At 44.5% G+C, this 23,327-nt stretch overlaps 2 protein-coding genes across 2 annotated transcripts in view; both read left to right on the top strand.

Moving 5' to 3' along the window:
• Positions 1 to 23,327, top strand: part of LOC137425804 (fibronectin-like) — a 1,588,206-nt gene that overhangs the window by 344,516 nt on the left and 1,220,363 nt on the right. The window lies entirely within an intron of this gene.
• LOC137424485 (uncharacterized) overlaps positions 1 to 23,327 on the top strand; it is a 72,569-nt gene that overhangs the window by 34,028 nt on the left and 15,214 nt on the right. Inside the window, exons 12-17 of the mRNA XM_078775082.1 lie at positions 5,775 to 5,903; positions 7,965 to 8,093; positions 11,591 to 11,719; positions 14,144 to 14,281; positions 18,790 to 18,963; positions 21,073 to 21,149. Coding sequence (XP_078631208.1) covers positions 5,775 to 5,903; positions 7,965 to 8,093; positions 11,591 to 11,719; positions 14,144 to 14,281; positions 18,790 to 18,963; positions 21,073 to 21,149 — 776 coding nt within the window. The remainder of the gene's footprint in view (positions 1 to 5,774; positions 5,904 to 7,964; positions 8,094 to 11,590; positions 11,720 to 14,143; positions 14,282 to 18,789; positions 18,964 to 21,072; positions 21,150 to 23,327) is intronic.

Genomic DNA, 23,327 nt, shown 5'->3' with positions numbered 1-23,327 from the left:
AGGAGAGTTTGGTGAGCAGAGCGGGGTGCCAGACCGTGTCGAAGGCACGTGATATGTCGAGGGAGACAGCTCTAATTTCCTGTTTGGCATTGAGGACCTCCATCCATTGTTGAGAAAGCAGAAGCAGCATGTCCAGAGTAGAGTGACCTGGTCTGAAACCAAATTGATGATCAGAGATCAAGCCATTGGAGAAGAGGAAAGATTTCATATCCGAAGCAATGATGGATTCCATGACTTTGCTGATAATTGGGAGAAGGCTGATTGGTCTGTAGTTGCTAGGATCTGTTTTTGCACCTTTTTTGTGCAAAGCGGTGATGTTGGCTGATTTCCAAGCAGATGGCAGTTGACCTTGAGCAAAAGAGAGGGTGAAGAGAACAGAGAGAGGGTGAGATAGAGCAGCAGAGCAGGATTTTAGGACCCGTGGGCTGATGCCGTCGGGTCCAGTTGCAGAATCAGAGTCGAGGGTTGACAGAAACTTTTCCACCTTGTCAGGAGGAAAGGACACGGAGTCCAGGAGCAGCAGGGTACGACTGGGTATGGTGGGTACAGAGAGGGATGGGTTTGGGACACAAGATTTAGAGGCAAACACAGAGTTGAGGCATTCAGCTTTTTCACGTGCGGAGTCAGCTGTGTAGCCGTTTGAGGTAAGGGAGGGGATGGAGGGGGAACAAACACCAGAAACGGATTTGACCAGACGCCACCAGGATTTGGAAGAGGGAGACAGATAAGAGAGTTCGGTCTTGAGAACGGAGAGATATTGTTTCCTGGCTCTCCTGAGGGTGGACACACACTTGTTTCGGGCTTTGTGAAAGGAAATGAGATTTCCTTCCGTTGGATTTGCTTTCCAGGAGACGAAGGCAAGTTGTTTCTGGGCAACAGCCTCACCACAAGATTCCGTGTACCATGGACGGGAGGAAGGGTATGACAACTGAAGACGAGATGGGATAAATCTGTGCATGAGAGAGAGCAATTTACTTTGGAAGAATTCCCAGGATGAGTTGATGTCAGAGGTGGTAGAGATGGGAGACCAGTCCAGATGATTGATGGCTGCTTGAAGACCGTGCCAGTTGGCCTGAGTGAAATGCCAGACTCGTCGACGCTGAGCAGGCTCCCTGAGGATGGTCAGAGAGATGTCCACTTTAACAAGGACATGATCAGATGATCCGATCGGAGCAGAAGAAGAGCAGCAGACATTTTCAGGGAAGTTAGTCATAACCAAGTCCAGAAGAGAAGATGTTCCGTTGACTGAGATCCGGGTCGGGAAATTGACAGATTGTGTCAGTCCCAGTGAGTCGCAGAAGTCCTTTGCTGAGGAGCCATGGCTGGTGAGAGAGGTACCCACACCCAGCCAACTGGCATGATGACAGTTGAAATCACCACATATGAGGAAGAGAGAGTTGGGATGAGTAGATAGAAGTTGGTCCATATCATCAGACAGCGAGATGTAGATGGAGTCATCACTGTTTGGTGGACGGTACAACACACATATGAACAAGAGGTGGGAGCGAAGGGGAAGCCGTAGCCAGAGGTATTCCTGGGGGTGAGGTGGAGAGAGTGCAGTGCAGGGCGAGTGAGGAAGAGAGTTTTTGATAAAGATAGCAACCCCACCTCCAGGACGAGGCTCAGGTCTATCATACCGGAGGAGGGAGTAGCCCGGGAGAGATACTATGGAATCAGAGACATCATAAAGGAGGAAAGTTTCTGTTAAGCAGATCACGTCTGGCTTGACAGAAGCAACCTGTATGGAGAGATCAGTTAAGTTTGAACGAAGGCCCCGGATGTTTGAGGTCCATACCGTTAATGAAGAGGAAGGGGGAGCATCAGATACAGAACAGGGGGGAGGAGGGGTAGGGTAAGATGTGGAAGAGGTGGAAGAGATAGGGAGAGCTGTTGAAGGTGTGTCAGAGATTTCAGAATAGCTCGGAGAAAGGGAAGGATGGGGCGGACAAAAGGTTTGATGGTGATTGGGTGAGCCACAATGAGGTGTTATTTGAGGAGGGGGAAGAGCGAGGCAGAAGGTTGGGGGAGATGGAGGTGAGAGTTTGAAGGGGGAAGAAGCGGGGAGGACGCTTTGAGGAGGGGGAGTGAGAGGGGGGAAATTGAGAAGCAATGAGGGTGGGGAGATTTGAAGGGGAGGGGTGAGGGGGGAGTTTGGGAGGGAAGGGACAAGGGGAGGGATTTGAAAGGGATGGGATATGGGGGAGATTTGGAGGGGAGGGGTGAGGCAGGAGTCTAGGAGGGGAGGGGCGAGGGGGCGTCTTGGCGGGGAGGGGTGAGGGGGTAGTTTAGGAGGGAGGGGGCAAGGGGGGAGATTTGAAAGGGATGGGTGATGGGGAAGATTTGGAGGGGAGGGGTGATGGGGAAGATTTGGAGGGGAGGGGTTATGGGGAAGATTTGGAGGGGAGGGGTGAGATTGGATTTTTGAAAGTGTACGATTTATGGGAAACGAACATTTATTGCAAAATGAGTTTCTTGTGACCTTCGAGTTAAAAATACGTTTAAGGACGCTGGATGGAGGATGGAGTGCAGGAGAGTTTAGGGAATGTAGAAAAAAGGCACTATAGGTGATGGATATTTTTTTTGGGATGAATTGATTTGGTGAGCAAGTCGAAAGCAGCCTTTTAAAGAAGAAGAAGAAAAAGGTGTTATAAAATATGACGGAATACATAACTTGAGGGGAAAGTGTAAACATTGAAGGTTAATGAGTGAAAACTATCTGGGGAAATGGGGGAGAAACACGTGGTCGAAGAACGAACGAACGAATAAGAATGAATAAACGAATGAGAACAGAGAAGGAAATGTTTTTTTTTTTTGTTTGTTTTTTTTTTTTTGAGTTGAGATTTACACAAGGAAGTAGGCTATGGGTGAAAAGACTGGGAATACAGAGAACGAAAGTTATTGGATCACAAACGACGGACCGCTGAGAGAAAAACAATGCCTCAAGGTTGTACAGTGCACACTGTACAAGGCCTCAAGACACGACACGGCAAACAGACGATCAATTTATGAAAGATAAACACCGAGAAACAACCAAAGTTGCACACAATAACTTCACACACCGAAAGATAAATACAGTTTCGACAAAATACAATTGTGAACAGACTTAATACCTTTCGGACCTTTCACGGCGTTCGTCGACCACAAGCCGTTGGTTTACGCCATGGCCAAGGTCACGGAGCCGTGGTCGGCCCGCCAACAGCGCCACCTCTCCGCCGTGTCGGAGTTTACCATGGACATCCGGCACGTCGCCGGCAAAAACAACGCCGTGGCCGACTGTCTTTCCCGGGCCAGCGCGAACGCGGTCCACCTGGGCGTGGACTTTGCGCTTATGGCGGCGGACCAAACCACCGACACCACGGTGCAAGCCCTCCGGGCGGCGGACACGGGCCTCCGCCTGGCCGACATCCCCTTCGCGGACACTGTCCTGCTCTGCGACGTCTCCCAAGGCCAGCCTCGCCCCATCGTGCCCGTCACCTGGCAACGCCGCATCTTCGCCTCCCTCCACGGCCTTTCCCACCCGGGCCGGAAAGCTTCCCAGAAGCTGGTGTCGGCGCGATTCGTCTGGCACGGCCTTCGTCGGGATGTCTGCAATTGGACCAGCACCTGCACGGCCTGCCAACGGGCCAAGGTCCACCGACACACCCAGGCCCCGCTGGCACCTTTCACCGTGCCCGAACGACGTTTCGACCACGTCAACGTGGATCTGGTGGGCCCCATCCCCCCGTCACGGGGGTTCACACACCTGCTCACCATGGTGGACAGGACCACCAGGTGGCCGGAGGCCGTTCCCCTCGTCTCCACCACCACCGCCGACGTGGCGCAGGCTTTCATCGCCACCTGGGTCGCCCGCTTCGGCGCACCGGCGGACATCTCGTCAGACCGCGGACCACAGTTCACCTCCGAGCTGTGGGGCGCGGTCGCCCGCAACCTGGGGGTCAAGCTCCACCGTACTACGGCCTAGCACCCCCAAGCAAACGGGTTGTGCGAGCGATTCCACCGCTCCATGAAGGCCGCGCTCATGGCCGGCCTTCAAGACGGTGGTTGGGCCGACCGGCTGCCGTGGGTCCTTTTGGGCCTCCGCACGGCCCCCAAGGAGGACCTCCAGGCATCCACCGCCGAGCTTGTCTATGGACAGGCGCTACGCGTCCCGGGCGAATTCGTGCCCGACGCTACCAGTCCCTGGTCCGCAGCTCACTAGCGCTCGGACCTCAAGGAGGCCGCCCAACGGTTTGCCCCCGTGCCAACATCCCACCACGGTGACCCCCAGTCCTACGTCCCCCCAGCACTTCGCACAGCGGAGTATGTTTTTGTGCGTCACGACGCACATCGGGGGCCACTCCGGCCGCCGTACGACGGGCCCTTCCGGGTGCTGCGACGGGACGACAAGTCGTTCGTCATCGACATCGGCGGCAGGTCGGACCGGATTGCGGTGGACCGCCTCAAGCCGGCGCACGTGGACGTCGACCACCCACCACGGGTGGCCCTTCCGCCGCGGCGAGGCCGCCCCCCGTCCACGGTGCCCCCCACTCGACCGCCCACCACCACACCGGACCCCCTCCCACGACCTGCCAGGGGTCGCTTTGGCCGGGTCATCAGGACCCCCCTCAAATTGACCCTGCCGGTGCAAGTCGATTCTGGGGGGACGTGTGTTGCGGCTACCGCTGGGTTTTCACAATCGCCTTGCACCTATCAAGGACGCGGAGCGATCACCATGCCGGGCTCGTCCAGGACGCCCGGGCAGGCCCGCGCTCAACTTGCCAGGCCTCGGTCGGGACGCCCGGGCATGCCCGGGCAGGCTCGCCCTCAACTTGCCAGGCCGCAGCCAGGACGCTGGGCCACGCCCCCTCTCGCCTTTCCTGGGCAAACGCTCCGGGATAATATGTATATATATTGCTGCCCGATAAACGGGCTTTTCAGAGTGCCTGAGTGTTTGGTTTGATTAAAGCAACTCGGATGAATTCCAGCTTTTTGTCGCGTCCATTCTTCCGATCGACGTGGGAGCCCCAGCTCCTTCAATCTCACTTTAATGAGTTATATTCTCTGTTTCAAAATTCCACAATTAAATTTCTTTCAATTAATTATTTTATCGTGAATAGCTCTCTAATTTCAAATTATCTTGCTCAAAGAAACTCTGCCCGTTGATTTTCCAATGGGTCACTTCGAGTATGAAATATTGCTGTTATGGGAAATATCGAATCAATAATTCAGAACATTGGAGAAATCAACTTGGTTTCAATGAAACCCTTTTCCACATGTGCTGTGTGCATCGTCATTTCCTTGTTTGAGTTCTTACTGTTGGCAAAATACTCGTAAGATATTTTCACTTTGTTAAAAAACGAACATGAATTTATCGCATTTCGTATAGATTAGTTGGTGACATGCTCATCGCTCTGCTTTCGAGTCTGGCTGTGAATGTCAACATGTTCTGACATTAAAAAACCGCCTTTTGCATCAGCAGGATAACCAACGTCCGCTGAATTTCAGAGCATGCAACCCTTCACCTGTTTTGTTGCATTGTGATGGTGGATGTTTAAGTGCCAACACTATCTTTTGAAAAGTGTCAGCAATTGTGTGTTTGGCTCTGGCGAAAGTCTCTGCATGGAGTTTTTTGTTCTTTTAGCACTACCTGTAGTACTTGGGAGATCTGTTGTGTATATGCAGCACAGCCAGGTTCGCCCAAATGGTTTTCTTTGTCTTGCACCAAATTAGAATTTATTTGTATTTCAAAAACATTCTTCACAAAGTCTAATTTTTATTTTTTTTTGCCGTTCAAGCACCAGGAAAAACTTCAATCTCTACACCTGATACAATGACTCAAGCGGTGTCAAGTTCAGAAACTCACCTGGTATCGACAACCTCTGCAGCCTCTGGTACAACAAGCACCGTGTCAAAATCAACAGAAGGTATTTTAATGAAATGTATATTTTAAATAATAGCCGACCAACACCTAACACATGAAAATCGTCATTAATCGTATCATATTTGCAGTCTTAGTATATTTCAAGCAAAACGAACAAAGAGAATGTTTATAAAGTATTCCTTCCTAGTTTAGAAGAGTCCAAGGCCTGCATTTTTCATGGCGGGGGAAACGTTTAGGCGCCAACCAATGGCCGTTTTAACATCGAACACTAATTAACCAAAACATCTCCACAAGTATGGGAACCAACAAGTATTCCAAGCAAACTGACTTCCTGATGTCACCCATGTGGGGTCATCATCAGCAATATGGTGGATATGAGATCCCACACGAGCCAAAGGTCTGTCTTCTCTGGTTTGAAAAATGCAAAATGCTTCCTTTTGAGCTTTTCCCCTATTTGTTTTAGTTTTCAAACTGCCCCTCATACACCAAAGGAGAGGCTGCTCCACAGTTGTAGAAACATGCATTGGCTTGTTCGGAGCTGGAAGGGAATAATTTATGTTAGTGTTCGACATTGCAAAACACATGTAGTTATTCATTGTGGGTACGTTCCTACATCTGGTCTCATGGATGAGATAGGATGGCCTTACATTTATAATACCGATATAATAATATGCAAGACGTGCAGCAGTTAACCAAAATAAGCTCCCTCCCCGCTGCGTTTCACCCGCTGCAACCCATCCCGATGGACTGGTTGCCTCACTCGCTACGGAGTGCGATATTTCAATTTTCATGTAGCAGTCATGGTAGTCTGTGGTCGACTGAAGTCTGATGCGGTGAACTACTACGATCTACATAGACGAAATCTGCTGCTGTGATCTACATCGATGAAATCTGCTGCTGTGATCCACTACAATTTACATCGATTAAATCTTTTGCTGTAATCTACTGCAATAAACATCGACGAAATCTGCTGCTGTGATCGACTACGATTTACATCGATAAAATCTTCTGCAATCTACAAGAAACACCCACTCGACAGGACAGCGGCAAGAAAGTATGTTTTCTCCCCCCGGACAAGTTGTACAACTTCCAAGAGTTTGATTTCTTCTTTGGCAATAACATTCTGTTTTCCAGTTTTTCTTTCCAGCAGTTTATTCCATTAAAGTTTTCAAACAGAGATACTGGATTTTCTTCTTCTTCTTCTATTTGATAATGTGGAGTGTGAAAGGCAGTGGGGAGGGCATTTATTTAGGTTAACCGTGCACTTTTTGTGTGTTATTATAGAGATGTATTAAACCAAAAATCATGCATATATGCATCTTATATGATTTTAATATAAAATATCATCTCACTTTAATGAGTTATATTCTCTGTTTCAAAATTCCACAATTAAATTTCTTTCAATTAATTATTTTATCGTGAATAGCTCTCTAATTTCAAATTATCTTGCTCAAAGAATCTCTGCCCGTTGATTTTCCAATGGGTCACTGCGAGTATGAAATATTGCTGATTATGGGAAATATCGAATCAATAATTCAGAACATTGGAGAAATCAACTTGGTTTCAATGAAACCCTTTTCCACATGTGCTGTGTGCATCGTCATTTCCTTGTTTGAGTTCTTACTGTTGGCAAAATACTCCTAAGATATTTTCACTTTGTTCAAAAACGAACATGAATTTATCACATTTCGTATAGATTAGTTGGTGACATGCTCATCGCTCTGCTTTCGAGCCTGGCTGTGAATGTCAACATGTTCTGACATTAAAAAACAGCCTTTTGCATCAGCAGGATAACCAACGTCCGCTGAATTTCACAGCATGCAACCCTTCACCTGTTTTGTTGCATTGTGATGGTGGATGTTTAAGTGCCAACACTATCTTTTGAAAAGTGTCGGCAATTGTGTGTTTGGCTCTGGCGAAAGTCTCTGCATGGAGTTTTTTGTTCTTTTAGCACTACCTGTAGTACTTGGGAGATCTGTTGTGTATATGCAGCACAGCCAGGTTCGCCCAAATGGTTTTCTTTGTCTTGCGCCAAATTAGAATTTATTTGTATTTCAAAAACATTCTTCACAAAGTCTAATTTTTTTTTTTTTTGCCGTTCAAGCACCAGGAAAAACTTCAATCTCTACACCTGATACAATGACTCGGGCAGTGTCAAGTTCAGAAACTCACCTGGTATCGACAACCTCTGCAGTCTCTGGTACAACAAGCACCATGTCAAAATCAACAGAAGGTATTTTAATGAAATGTATATTTTAAATAATAGCCGACCAACACCTAACACATGAAAATCGTCATTAATCGTATCATATTTGCAGTCTTAGTATATTTCAAGCAAAACTAATAAAGAGAATGTTTATAAAATATTCCTTCCTCGTATAGAAGATGCCAAGGCCTGCATTTTTCACGGCGGGGGAAACGTTTAGGCCCCAACCAATGGCCGTTTTAACATCGAACACAAATTAACCAAAACATCTCCACAAGTATGGGAACCAACAAGTATTCCAAGCAAACTGACTTCCCGGTTTCACCCCTGTGAGGTCATCATCAGCAATATGGTAGATATAAGATCCCACACGACCCAAAGGTCTGTCTTCTCTGGTTTGAAAAATGCAAAATGCTTCCTTTTGAGCTTTTCCCCTCTTTGTTTTAGTTTTCAAACTGCCCCTCGTACACCAAAGGAGAGGCTGCTCTACAGTTGTAGAAACATGCATTGGCTTGTTCGGAGCTGGAAGGGAATAATTTATGTTTGTGTCTGACATTCTTGGCTTGCGGACTTACTCTCTGGTCGTAGTCAACGTGTGGCCCTGAATGGATTTCTCTCATCTCCCCTTCCTGTTCAGGCTGGAGTTCCCCAAGGAAGTGTGCTGGGCCCTGTGCTTTTTCTGGTCTTTATCAATGATCTCTCTGACTCTCTGGAAAATCCTCTCTATCTCTTTGCTGATGACTCCACTCTCTGCCGCTCCATTCCTCTTCCCTCAGATCGGCAGTCTGCAGCCTCCTCACTCTCTGAAGACCTGGACAAAATCACAGACTGGTCAAACAAGTGGAACATGTCTTTCAATCCTGACAAATCTCACTCTCTTACTATGTCTCTCCGAAAAGATCGACTGGACAACCCTCCCATCTACTTTCTCAACAATCCTCTCCAAGAAGTTCTGTCACTCAAGCTTTTGGGTCTCACTATCTGCCATGATCTTTCTTGGGAAAACCACATTTCCAAGCTGGCCTCCAAAGCCAGTCGCCGACTGGGCATCCTCCGTCGTGCGAAGTCCTTCCTCGGCACACCTGAGCTCCTCACCACATACAAGGCTTTCATCCGCAGCTCAATGGAATACTGTTCTCCCCTATGGGCTGGTGCTCCTGCCTCACACCTGGCTCGGCTTCACGCTGTTGAATCCAAAGCTTTCAAAATCATTGGAATCTCCCGCGATGAAGCTATCTCTGAGGGCCTTTCACTCACTCACCGCAGGCAGGTAGGTGGCCTTTCTGTCTTCTACCGACTCCTCTCCGGCCTTGCTCCCCCAGCTCTCTCTGTGCTCTGTCCCCCAAATATTCCTACAGGTCGCACAAGATCTGCCAGCAACCCTCTGATGGTTAAACTGCCGAAATCTCGGCTCTCTGCTCACCTTCACTCTTTCATTCCTCTTTTCTCCCGCCTGTGGAACAAACTCCCACACTCCCTTCAATCCCTCTCCTCCCTCCAGGTCTTTAAAACAGCTGTTCACCACCATCTCTTATCTTCCCCCATCCATAACCTTGATCTTTTCTACCCCCACTAATTCACCCCAGATCCACCTTGTTTGAAATTCCAACTTCTTTCCTGGAAATCCTGGCAGTGTCCATATGTTTATACCTCTCCCACCCCCCCCCCCCCCTGCACATGCCTCCCCCCCTTCACATGCCTCCCCCCCAAAGCCCTCTCCCTCCCACAGATCTCTCGATGTCTCCATGTCTCTCGGTCCCTGCTCTCAAATGTTGTGTTTGTGTCCTTCCCCCTCTCTCCCCATCTTGTCTACCGCTCCCGATGTTATTTGTTTTATGTGTCTGTTTGTCTTTCTGTGTGATTAATGTTCGCTCTTTCACGAGCCTCGATCTTGTATACAAAAAAAAAAAAAAAAAAAAATTGCAAAACACATGTAGTTATTCATTGTGGGTCTCATGGATTCTCAGGAGGTCTCATGGTCTCATGAATCTCCTCGATTCAGTATACAAAAAAAAAAAAAAAAAAGTTCCTACATCTGGTCTCATGGATGAGATAGGATGGCCTTACATTTATAATACCGATATAATAATATGCAAAACGTGCAGCAGTTAACCAAAATAAGCTCCCTCCCCGCTGCCTTTCACCCGCTGCAACCCATCCCGATGGACTGGTTGCCTCACTCGCTACGGAGTGCGATATTTCAATTTTCATGTGGCAGTCATGGTAGTCTGTGGTCGACTGAAGTCTGATGTGGTGAACTACTACGATCTACATAGACGAAATCTGCTGCTGTGATCTACATCGATGAAATCTGCTGCTGTGATCCACTACAATTTACATCGATTAAATCTTTTGCTGTAATCTACTGCAATAAACATCGACGAAATCTGCTGCTGTGATCGACTACGATTTACATCGATAAAATCTTCTGCAATCTTCAAGAAACACCCACTCGACAGGACAGCGGCAAGAAAGTAGGTTTTTTCCCCCCGGACAAGTTGTACAACTTCCAAGAGTTTGATTTCTTCTTTGGCAATAACATTCTGTTTTCCAGTTTTTCTTTTCAGCGGTTTATTCCATTAAAGTTTTCAAACAGAGATACTGGCTTTTCTTCTCCTTCTTCTATTTGGTGATGTGGAGTGTGAAAGGCAGTGGGGAGGGCATTTATTTTGGTTAACCGTGCACTTTTCGTGTGTTATTATAGAGATGTATTAAACCAAAAATCATGCATATATGCATCTTATATGATTTTAATAAAAATATATCATCTCACTTTAATGAGTTATATTCTCTGTTTCAAATGCCACAATTAAATTTCTTTCAATTAATTATTTTATCGTGAATAGCTCTCTAATTTCAAATTATCTTGCTCAAAGAATCTCTGTCCGTTGATTTTCCAATGGGTCACTTCGAGTATGAAATATTGCTGATATGGGAAATATCGAATCAATAATTCAGAACATTGGAGAAATCAACTTGGTTTCAATGAAACCCTTTTCCACATGTGCTGTGTGCATCGTCATTTCCTTGTTTGAGTTCTTACTGTTGGCAAAATACTCGTAAGATATTTTCACTTTGTTAAAAAACGAACATGAATTTATCGCATTTCGTATAGATTAGTTGGTGACATGCTCATCGCTCTGCTTTCGAGTCTGGCTGTGAATGTCAACATGTTCTGACATTAAAAAACCGCCTTTTGCATCAGCAGGATAACCAACGTCCGCTGAATTTCAGAGCATGCAACCCTTCACCTGTTTTGTTGCATTGTGATGGTGGATGTTTAAGTGCCAACACTATCTTTTGAAAAGTGTCGGCAATTGTGTGTTTGGCTCTGGCGAAAGTCTCTGCATGGAGTTTTTTGTTCTTTTAGCACTACCTGTAGTACTTGGGAGATCTGTTGTGTATATGCAGCACAGCCAGGTTCGCCCAAATGGTTTTCTTTGTCTTGCACCAAATTAGAATTTATTTGTATTTCAAAAACATTCTTCACAAAGTCTAATTTTTTGTTTTTTTTTCCGTTCAAGCACCAGGAAAAACTTCAATCTCTACACCTGATACAATGACTCAAGCGGTATCAAGTTCAGAAACTCACCTGGTATCGACAACCTCTGCAGCCTCTGGTACAACAAGCACCGTGTCAAAATCAACAGAAGGTATTTTAATGAAATGTATATTTTAAATAATAGCCGACCAACACCTAACACATGAAAATCGTCATTAATCGTATCATATTTGCAGTCTTAGTATATTTCAAGCAAAACGAACAAAGAGAATGTTTATAAAGTATTCCTTCCTCGTTTAGAAGAGTCCAAGGCCTGCATTTTTCATGGCGGGGGAAACGTTTAGGCGCCAACCAATGGCCGTTTTAACATCGAACACTAATTAACCAAAACATCTCCACAAGTATGGGAACCAACAAGTATTCCAAGTAAACTGACTTCCTGATTTCACCCATGTGGGGTCATCATCAGGAATATGGTGGATATGAGATCCCACACAAGCCAAAGGTCTGTCTTCTCTGGTTTGAAAAATGCAAAATGCTTCCTTTTGAGCTTTTCCCCTCTTTGTTTTAATTTTCAAACTGCCCCTCATACACCAAAGGAGAGGCTGCTCCACAGTTGTAGAAACATGCATTGGCTTGTTCGGAGCTGGAAGGGAATAATTTATGTTAGTGTTCGACATTGCTAAACACATGTAGTTATTCATTGTGGGTAAGTTCCTACATCTGGTCTCATGGATGAGATAGGATGGCCTTACATTTATAATACCGATATAATAATAATAATATGCAAGATGTGCAGCAGTTAACCAAAATAAGCTCCCTCCCCGCTGCCTTTCCCCCGCTGCAACCCATCCCGATGGACTGGTTGCCTCACTCGCTACGGAGTGCGATATTTCAATTTTCATGTGGCAGTCATGGTAGTCTCTGATCCCTGGTGTTGGGCTCGCGGCGAGGGTGCCGGCTTTAGGATCCTAGGATCCTGGGTTCGAATCTCGGTCGATCGCCGAATTAATGCCAGGGGGGTTGACTCAGCCTGTCATCCTTCCGAGGTCGGCTTAATTGAGTACCAGTTCACTGGTAATTCCCTGTTTGTCGTTGAAGGTGGCAAAAAGGGTTGGCGTCAGGAAGGGCATCCGGTTGTAAAACATTGCTTCAAAAAGGGGACCAAAAAAAATAAAATAAAAAAAAACCAACTACCACGGTCCCCGAAAAGGCCAACCCCCGCTTTGCGGGGAAAAATGGCCTCTAAACGGTGGGTTTTTTTTAGTCATGGTAGTCTGTGGTCGACTGAAGTCTGATGCGGTGAACTACTACAATCTACATAGACGAAATCTGCTGCTGTGATCTACATCGATGAAATCTGCTGCTGTGATCCACTACAATTTACATCAATTAAATCTTTTGCTGTAATCTACTGCAATAAACATCGACGAAATCTGCTGCTGTGATCGACTACGATTTACATCGATAAAATCTTCTGCAATCTACAAGAAACACCCACTTGACAGGACAGCGGCAAGAAAGTAGGTTTTCTCCCCCCGGACAAGTTGTACAACTTCCAAGAGTTTGATTTCTTCTTTGGCAATAACATTCTGTTTTCCAGTTTTTCTTTCCAGCGGTTAATTCCATTAAAGTTTTTAAACAGAGATCCTGGCTTTTCTTCTTCTTCTTCTATTTGGAGATGTGGAGTGTGAAAGGCAGTGGGGAGGGCATTTATTTTGGTTAACCGTGCACTTTTTGTGTGTTATTATAGAGATGTATTAAACCAAAAATCATGCATATATGCATCTTATATGATTTTTATAAAAATATATCATCTCACTTTTATGAGTTATATTCTCTGTTTCAAAATTCCACAATTAAATTTCTTTCAATTAATTATTTTATCGTGAATAGCTCTCTAATTTCAAATTATCTTGCTCAAAGAATCTCTGCCCGTTGATTTTCCAATGGGTCACTTCGAGTAGGAAATATTGCTGATATGGGAAATATCGAATCAATAATTCTGAACATTGGAGAAATCAACTTGGTTTCAATGAAACCCTTTTCCACATGTGCTGTGTGCATCGTCATTTCCTTGTTTGAGTTCTTACTGTTGGCAAAATACTCGTAAGATATTTTCACTTTGTTAAAAAACGAACATGAATTTATCGCATTTCGTATAGATTAGTTGGTGACATGCTCATCGCTCTGCTTTCGAGTCTGGCTGTGAATGTCAACATGTTCTGACATTAAAAAACCGCCTTTTGCATCAGCAGGATAACCAACGTCCGCTGAATTTCAGAGCATGCAACCCTTCACCTGTTTTGTTGCATTGTGATGGTGGATGTTTAAGTGCCAACACTATCTTTTGAAAAGTGTCGGCAATTGTGTGTTTGGCTCTGGCGAAAGTCTCTGCATGGAGTTTTTTGTTCTTTTAGCACTACCTGTAGTACTTGGGAGATCTGTTGTGTATATGCAGCACAGCCAGGTTCGCCCAAATGGTTTTTCTTTGTCTTGCACCAAATTAGAATTTATTTGTATTTCAAAAACATTCTTCACAAAGTCTAATTTTTTTTTTTTTTTGCCGTTCAAGCACCAGGAAAAACTTCAATCTCTACACCTGATACAATGACTCAGTCACTGTCAAGTTTAGAAACTCCGCTGGTATCGACAACCTCTGCAACCTCTACAACCTCTGATAAAACAAGCACCGGGTCAAAATCAACAGCAGGTATTTTAATGAAATGTATATTTTATATAATACCGGACCAACACCTAACACATGAAAATCGTCATTAAACGTATCATGTTAGCAGTCTTCGTAAATTTCAAGCAAAACGAATAAAGAGAATGTTTATAAAATATTCCTTCCTAGTTTAGAAGAGGCCAAGGCCTGCATTTTTCACGGCAGGGGAAACTAGTATGCAACAGCTGTGGACCATTTTAACATTGAACACAAATTAACCAAAACATCACAACAAGTATGGGAACCAACAAGTATTCCAAGCAAACTGACTTCCTGGTTTCACCCATGTGGGGTCATCATCAGGAATATGGTGGATATGAGATCCCACACGAGCCAAAGGTCTGTCTTCTCTGGTTTGAAAAATGCAAAATGCTTCCTTTTGAGCTTTTCCCCTCTTTGTTTTAGTTTTCAAACTGCCCCTCGTACACCAAAGGAGAGGCTGCTCCACAGTTGTAGAAACATGCATTGGCTTGTTTGGAGCTGGAAGGGAATAATTTATCTTTGTGTCCGATATTGCAAAACACATGCAGTTATTTATTGTGGGTAAGTTCCTACATCTGATCTCATGGATGAGATAGGATGTCCGTTACATTTATGATACCGATATAATAATATTGTTATGTCGGGGGGTAGAGTGATATATCGAGCCAGGTAGATCTGTATAAGTAGGTATCTGACTGCCCTGATAGGGAATCTAGCTGTAATAAGTTCTATGTTAGCCCGGGTTGTCGGTATAAGCTGTATCGATGTCCCCGCTACGAGGGAGCAGGGCGTGCTAAATAGTACAGGGATTATGGATAAGATTCCTTTGTTCGTCGTTTCCCCCTGTCGCCAAACCTTTGTCCCTTATGGTAACGTATACTCATATAAACACTTAGATAGGCCCTTTAGTGCAACATTAAATAATTCCCCTTCCCTTACAATGACCTTGGAAGAAGACATGCAGGAAGCCAGATCGGGGCACCGCCGGATGGCCGTCGCCAGCCGCACCACCAGCTGGCCGAGCAACATCGCGTGAGACAAGCTGTAACCACACCACAGGGAACGTGTGATTGGTTGGCATGGAAGGCGTGAGCCTTGAACCAATCAGCACAGAAGGCGCGAAACGGTTCAGGAGATGTCGGGAAGCTACGAGGCTCTGGTTGGTGGCGCGCCAAAACTGACGTCACATGCCAAGTGACAAAAGGACTCGCTGGTGGGATTCTGGACGCTTTGCTCTGGTTATTGAGTCGTGCTGGTCTTTCGCTCTTCGCTCTCCGTTCCTGGCTCTCGTTGTGCCTCGTGTTGGAGATCGACCTCGTGTTGGAGATCGGCTTCATGGGGAGATCGCTAGCCCATTTGCTTTTGGTGCTGGAGCGAGGCGTGCTGTGGAGCGAACGGACCTCATGGGCGGTGGACGAGGAGCCTAGAGTGGGGCGGGTCGCTCGGGCCTGGCGGAGCTCGTGGGCGAGGCGGACTGAGGGAGCCGCATTGGACGAAGGACACATTTCGGACAGATAAGCTTGCACCCACGAACCATTACACGACAAGACATATCTTTTCGTAATCCATTTTCCTTTGTGGCGTGTTCAAAGTCTGCGTGTGGGATCCCAATTTAGGATCATTTTTTATTTCACCGTGGCGTTTCATTATATCGGGTCCGTTTAATAAATCCTTATTCTTGTACATTTTACCCCGGATTCCCGGTTGAGATCGTTCCCTCTCCAGATAAGCGCTTCCGCTTCTTCCTCTTCATTCTTTCTCCCGTGCTGTGATACAACAACAACAACAACATGCATTTTAAGGCCATGTTCCCTGCTAGAGCGGGGGTTAGCCTTGCAGTCCCCATGACAATCTTCTCCATTTTGCCCTATTTTCTGCATCTCTCCTTGTTAACCCCCTTGCCCGCATTTCTTCTTCCACCATATTTAGCCAAATCTTTCTCGGTCTTCCCCGTCCTCTACTTCCTTCTACATTAACTTCCATCACTCTTCTCAACCAGTCACTTTCATCCTTCCTCAATACATGACCAAACCATCTCAACCTGTTCCTCTTCACAGCATCAATCACAGGCAATATTCCCATCATCTTTCGCAATTCATCATTTGTCTTCCTCTCTCTCAACGATACTCCGCACATCCATCGAACCATTCGCATTTCCACCCTTTCCAGCCTTCGTTGCTGCTCTACGTTCATTACCCATGTCTCGCTCCCATAAATCATAACACTTCTCACACATGCAGCATACACCTTTCCCTTCAGCTTCAGCGACACTCTCCTCCTCATCAGCACGCCACTCAGTTCCCGAAACTTCTTCCATGCACATCTCACTCGAGCAACCGTTGCCGAGTCTGATCCACCTTCTCCATTCAGCATGTCTCCGAGGTAGCAAAATGTTTATTTTGCTGTGATACCGTGCTGTGATACCGTGCTGTTATAGCAAAGTCCATATTTGGTCGTCGCCTCAATTAAAGCCATTTGGTCATTCGAGAGCTCTGGTATTAACCGGAGGGTATTCGCGCGACAATATGCAAAACGTGCAGCAATTAACCAAAATAAACTCCCTCCCCGCTGCCTTTTGCCCGCTGCAACCCATTCCGATGTACTGGTTGCCTTGCTCGCTACAGAGTGCGATATTTCAATTTTCATGTGGCAGTCATGGTAGTCTGTCATCGACTGAAGTCTGATGTGGTGAGCTACGATGATCTACATCGACGAAATCTGCTGCTATGATCGACTATAACCTGCATCGACTAAAGCTTCTGCTGTAATCCACTACGATCTACATCGACGAAATCTGCTGCTATAAAAAAAAAACACCTTTAGAGGCCATTTTCCCCCCGCAGAGCAGGGGTTGGCCTTTTTCGGGCACCTTGGTCCCCTTTGTGAAGCAATGTTTTAAGGCCGGATGCCCTTCCTGCCGCCAACCCTGTTTGTCCCCTCTTGCGACACACAGGGAATTACCAGCGAACTGGTACTCAATTTGCTGACCTCGGAAGTATGACAGGCTGAGTCAACCCCCCTCGTGTTAATTCAGCAATCGACCGGGATTCAAACCCAGGATCCTAGGATCCCAAGCCGGCACCCTAACCGCTAAGCCAACACCAGGCTCTATGATCTATGCTGCGATGATTGACTATAATCTCCATCGACTAAATATGCTGCTGTGATCTGCTACAATCTACATCGATGAAATTTGGTGCTGTAATCTACGACAATCTACATCGCCAAAATCTGCTGCTGTGATCTACTACGATCTACATCGATGAAATTTGCTGCTGTAATCTACTACAATCTACATCGACGAAATCTGCTGCTGTGATCTACTACGATCTACATCGATGAAATCTGCTACGATGATCTACTTGAAACAACCACTCCAGAGGACAGCGGCAAGAAAGTCGGGTTTTCTCCCCCCCCCGAAAAGTTGTACATATAGATTGGGACTTCCTTACCGACCTCCACTCGAGTCGTGATTGCATTTGCTGTGGGAATGTGTTACGGTGCAGTTTAGTGACACCATGTAACTACATATACTGGGACATCCTCTGTGTCTTACTTGTCTTCTTTAATTACATAACAATTCCTGTTGTAATTTGCACTGTGTTTTTCTCACATTCATGAAGTTTGACTGGATTTAACCTGTTAAGGTCCCAAAACACTATATTTCCACCAGTAAGTATAACCTTCACCTTCCTGTCTGAGCGCTGTACCTTGAATTTTTTTGGTGGTGGAGACTAAGATTTCTCCATTCCATGTTGGCTCAATTTTACTGTGGCATAAAATGATGAACCGAGATCTCATCCGATTTACAATCTCCATCGAGGAAACGTCTTCCATCTAAACCTTTCAAGGAGCTCTGGTGAAGTGACAAGTACAAGTATTTTTTGATCAAATGTAGGACCTTTGGTACCCATCGTACCTGGTCCCTAACCTTCAATCCGATCACACCTTCCACTCTGTGCATTTGTTTTAAATAGTAGATTGCCCATATTACAAAGCTCTGTTTTCTTTTGGCAAATTATTGCGCTGTTAATATTTATTGTACATTGTTGAAAATGAACAATATTTTCAGAACTGATAGTAAGTGAAGCATACAATAATGTAATATTAAATGCTTATTTACCTGATCTTCATTGAGAAACTTCCTTTGATTAAAGGATGATGCTTAGGCTTTCCTCGAAGCTGGTTGTATATTTACATGATTAAAATATAAGAACTTTTATTCACTGAAAATATAAACATAAAATGAATATAAAGTTCACTATGATGTGGAGAAGCTTGTTTCCAGATGATCACGTGCCCCACGATGACATTATTAGACATCAGTGGACTTTATACATGACATTTTTATAAGGATATAATTATTTTACAAAGAAAAAACATTCTAAAATTTTCATAAACTTCTCAGAATATTTACCGAGTCACATCAGGTCTGTGGATGAAGACAAACAGTGTCTCTCGTGGTCATAAAATGCGAATTCAAAATCTGCTTTTTCAATCTCCATTTTCAGAGAGTTGTGATGTGGAAAAGTGTCCAAAGAGGTGCACAGAGTGGAACCCCTGCCTGAACGGTGGAACCTGTTCATGTGACGCTACCTGCACCGCCATCTGCAATTGTGGCTCAGCCTACACGGGCAGCAAATGTGAACTGGGAGCAGATATTGTCGCTGCTGTGCTCCGTCAAGGTAAGGTTATGGGCTTGGATTACGGTCGGGATTTGGCATTTATTATCACTTTGTTGATATGAAAAATGAAGCTATGCAAAAGGAATAAGAGATATATAGTTCACAAGAAAGAAGTGAAATTAATTAATTTGGTAAAGTTATTTGTCCCAAAGTAATTGGAATATTGATTGTAAATAAACTTGATTGTGTATTTTCAGTGGTTCTTGTCTCCTCACCTAAGATTTTATTTTTCACCACAATGAGTCAAACTTTTAATGAAATTATTTGTTGTCCGAGTGATTATTTTTACGAAAGTGATCTTAGTCAAACTTGGTGCAGGTATGTATAACGAGGCAGAGATGAACTGATTAGATTTTGGGGTCACGAGGTCAAAGGCTAAAGGTCAGAGGTCATGTCAGGTAGAAATACTGTTACCGCGATAACTTGTGAACCAGTGATGGGATTTTGACCAAATTTGGTACAGTAATGTAGAAAGATGTGAAGATGAACTTATTAGATTTTGTGCTCAATAGGTCAAAGGTCAAAGTCTGTAATAGGTCTATAACTCGAGAACGACTCAAGTTTTTCGAATGGGATGCCCGTAATTAACTTATTCGAAGAGTGCCATTCTAGTTTTTCATGTAATCTTCTTTTTCATTCGTATGCAACACAAGTTTGTGTGGTAGCATGTTTGGCAGGGGGCATGGCTGTGCCGCTGATGCAATGCCCTCTGCTGCTTAGGACAGGAATTTGGAATTTGTCCATGGTGCCAGCGATAGCTCGCCGACTCTATGCGATGACACCGTGGGATATTTTACATCCACCAACTAATGCCAGCAGATGGGATGCCTGTTTAATGCCCATCAGAGGGACGGCACACACATTGATGAATAACCCTGCCTCTGAAACACCGGGTTGACAGTTTATACCTGGGTTGGGATTCAAACCCAGGCTGGAAGGCTTAGAGTTGAGTGTGCCTTTCTCTAGGCCATCATGGCAGCCCTTTCATGCAATGATTGAGGTTCATGTAAAATCTTACAAGGACAATGTATTGAAATAATGTATTGTCACAGTGCAAGGATAATGTATTAAAAATAGAGAGAGAACAGTTAGGCAGAAAAATACAAGAGTAAACTAGAACGGCACTCGGTGGAGCACATACCTCTGCCAGGTTAAACAGTTTCTAGATTCGGACCTGAACCAAAATCTAATCGGCTTTTTCTTGTTGCCGAACCAAGTCATCCACCAAGTTTAGTCATAATTCGTTCACAACTTTTTGAAATATCCTGCCATATATCATTTTTGGCCTTGTCTCTCAATGGTGAAGAATCACTTTAAAAATTCTCGAATCCAGATCCGTATCCCAATTTTCACCAAAATCTAATCATTTCGTCCTTGTCACGTACCGAACCTCTCCGCCAAATTTCGTCTGAACACCACGAAACTATTTCAACACCACGACAATCTTTGAAAAAGAAAGTCCACGCAAACTTTAAATCCCATAATTTCATAACCTCGAATATTATTTATACTTACTCTGAACGATCGTACAGGAGCTTGTTTGTACCTCTATCACATGAAGGGCACAGAGATTCGTACACAAATATGTGCTTTTCATTCAAGGACATTAGTAGACAATGGGCACATACATGATATATGGGATTTGAACCTGAGCTATTTGCCTCATGAGCAATTGGGTTTAGATTGGAACTCTAATGGACCATCCATCTTGGGTTCGATTTTGTAACCAAGAAAACCCATTAATAACTTCGTTATGTGTTTGTATTTCGAAATAAGTGGAAACCTTCCAGAAGCAAATTTATCACCGTTTTCACCTCGTGGAATTAACTTTCACATTAACTGTCTGTGCACAAGATGATCTCTTTTCAACATTTATTATCATGACTGACCAGTTTTCCTGTTGGAGTAACCATGATTATCTGAGAGATTATTTGAGTGAAGATTATAAAGGTGGAAATGAAGATTGTGGGGAAGGGAAGGGGAAGTGTTGTTGGGGGATTGAGCCAGTTAGAAAAGTATAGTTATTCAACCTGAGTGGTGTCAGGTTAATGGCCAAATAGAACACGTTTTGCCTCTTGCAGTATTTGACTTGGATTATTTTGCTTTCAGATGCACCAAAAGTGGAATTTGACATGACCGTGCGATTTGGTTCGACCGACCCGGACACGTCACAACAAGAAACCATGGTATGATTCCACAAACATATCTACATACCTCTATCTGACGTAGATCACAAGAAAGTTTTTGTTTTCCATGATTTTTACAAGATACGTTCTTATTTTTGTCAGAATTTGATATTTATTTATTGGGGGCTTTGGCAGTGGGAACAGCACTGTTTGTCACATGCAGCATTTTAGAGCCAGATTACCAGACTAGTTCAGGCATTTCATGAAAAGTCTTTGGTCAACCTTGAACAAATTGCAACAAAACGAATCTCTGCTGTTTTATACTCCTGAATATGTCCTCCATCACATGTAAAAATTCTGGAGAGATCCGAGGGGATATCTGGAAAAATCACTGGAATATGATCCCACCCAAAAATGTCATTTTCCACATTTCAGCCTTCTTTAAACATGTGCCTATCTGAAGGTTTCACTGGACCGTTAGATCCTGATTACACTCACCAGAGGAGAGGGTGTGGCATTTGGGTCCGTTTGTTTGTCTGTCTGTCTGGTTGTCCGCACAGAACGTCAGTACTTTATTGTATGAATTACATTAGACCCTTTAGAATCCTATGACCCAAAAGACCATGGAGACCCATGAAGGCTCTAAGACACCTACAACTCTTTGGAGCCTTTAAAGCCCTTAGAGTCTAAGGCTTACACCCTTTGAGAACCCAAACATGCTTTATGACCTTGAAGACCCTTTAGACCCTTGAAGACCGTTTAAGACCTTGTAAACCCTTAAGACCCCTATGATCCTTCAGACCCCTAATAGCCTTTAAGACCCTTTAGATCACTAAGATCGTTTAGAGCCAGAAGACTCTGAAACCCCCATGGACCTCGTTACACCCTTTATAACTATTAGACCTATAGGACCCTTTCGATCCTTTTTGACTCTTTAGAACCCCGAATACCCTAAGACCCCTCTACCCTTTATACCTTCACACCTTTCAGACCTTGTAATACCATGTAGACCCCTTTGACCTTCAGATCCTTTTATGTTTTAAGACCCTTTCGACCCCTTCAGACAATTCCAACCCTTTAGACCCATTTTGACAATTTCAGACCTTTCGACTTTTGAACTTTTCGACCTTCAGACCATTTGACCTTTCCAACTTTTCAGACCTTTGACTTTTACATATTTATATCGAGACAATTTAGACAATTTCGAGTTTTCATTTGCAATCAACGACCTTTCATTTAGTACATCCTTCCACTTATTTGCCACACAAAATACACCACACGAAAAAAAGTCTTAGCGAGGGTCGATGATGTCTGATTGCTCTTTATTGTTTTAATTTAAACTGTTGGCAAGAAGCTCGGGTTTGAAGGACTGAGAGGCAGCCCTAGCCAAAAGCTAAAAAAAACAAAACGAAAAGAGTGAATAAAAAAGAAGCAATACTGAGTACATATATTCTTCACACATAACAAGCATTCTGAGTATTGCGCTACAATACATGTCCCCTACCGGCAGTCTGTCGTCCGGAAAACTGTTGGGGAAATTACCAAAGTTCAGAGTGCCATAACTTTGTCAAAAATTATCGAAACGTCGTGAAGTTCGAACTTGATCTTTAACTTATCATGAGGAAACCATTGTACCAAGTTTAGAAAAAAAAGTCCAGAAAACTGTTCTTTGCGTGACGGACTGACAGACTGACAGACTGACAGACTGACAGACTGACAAACGGAGGGACGGAATGCAAACCTATAGTCCCCTCCGGTGTACACCGGAAGGGGACTAATAACAAAAGTCAACAAGTTAGGCATGATGCTTGTATAATTATGTTACAAATGATGAAATAAAACACTGAAGACCATTTACAAATACTGCAGATTTCCATTGCACAAAATGATTTAAAAAAATTAAAATAAAACAAGCATTCTGAGTATTGCGCTGCAATACATGTCCCCTATCGGCAGTCTGCCAGAAGACTGTTGGGGAAATTACCAAAGTTCAAAGTGCCATAACTTTGTCAAAAATGATCGAAACGTCGTGCAGTTCGAACTTGATCTGTAACGTATCATGAGGAAACCATTTACCAAGTTTGAAATCATTAGCATTAAGAGTTTAGAAAAAAAGTCCGGAAAACTGTTCTTTGCGTGACGGACGGACAGACTGACAGACTGAAAGACGGAGGGACAGAGTGCAAACCTATAGTCCCCTCCGGTGTACACTGGTAGGGGACTAACAAGCACAGAAAC

Source organism: Myxine glutinosa, chromosome 4 (assembly GCF_964187855.1).
Source record: "Myxine glutinosa chromosome 4, kmMyxGlut1.1, whole genome shotgun sequence".
Lineage (NCBI taxonomy): Eukaryota > Metazoa > Chordata > Myxini > Myxiniformes > Myxinidae > Myxine > Myxine glutinosa.
Note: the sequence above shows the minus strand (reverse complement) of the source record. Positions and strands in the feature narration are given on the sequence as shown.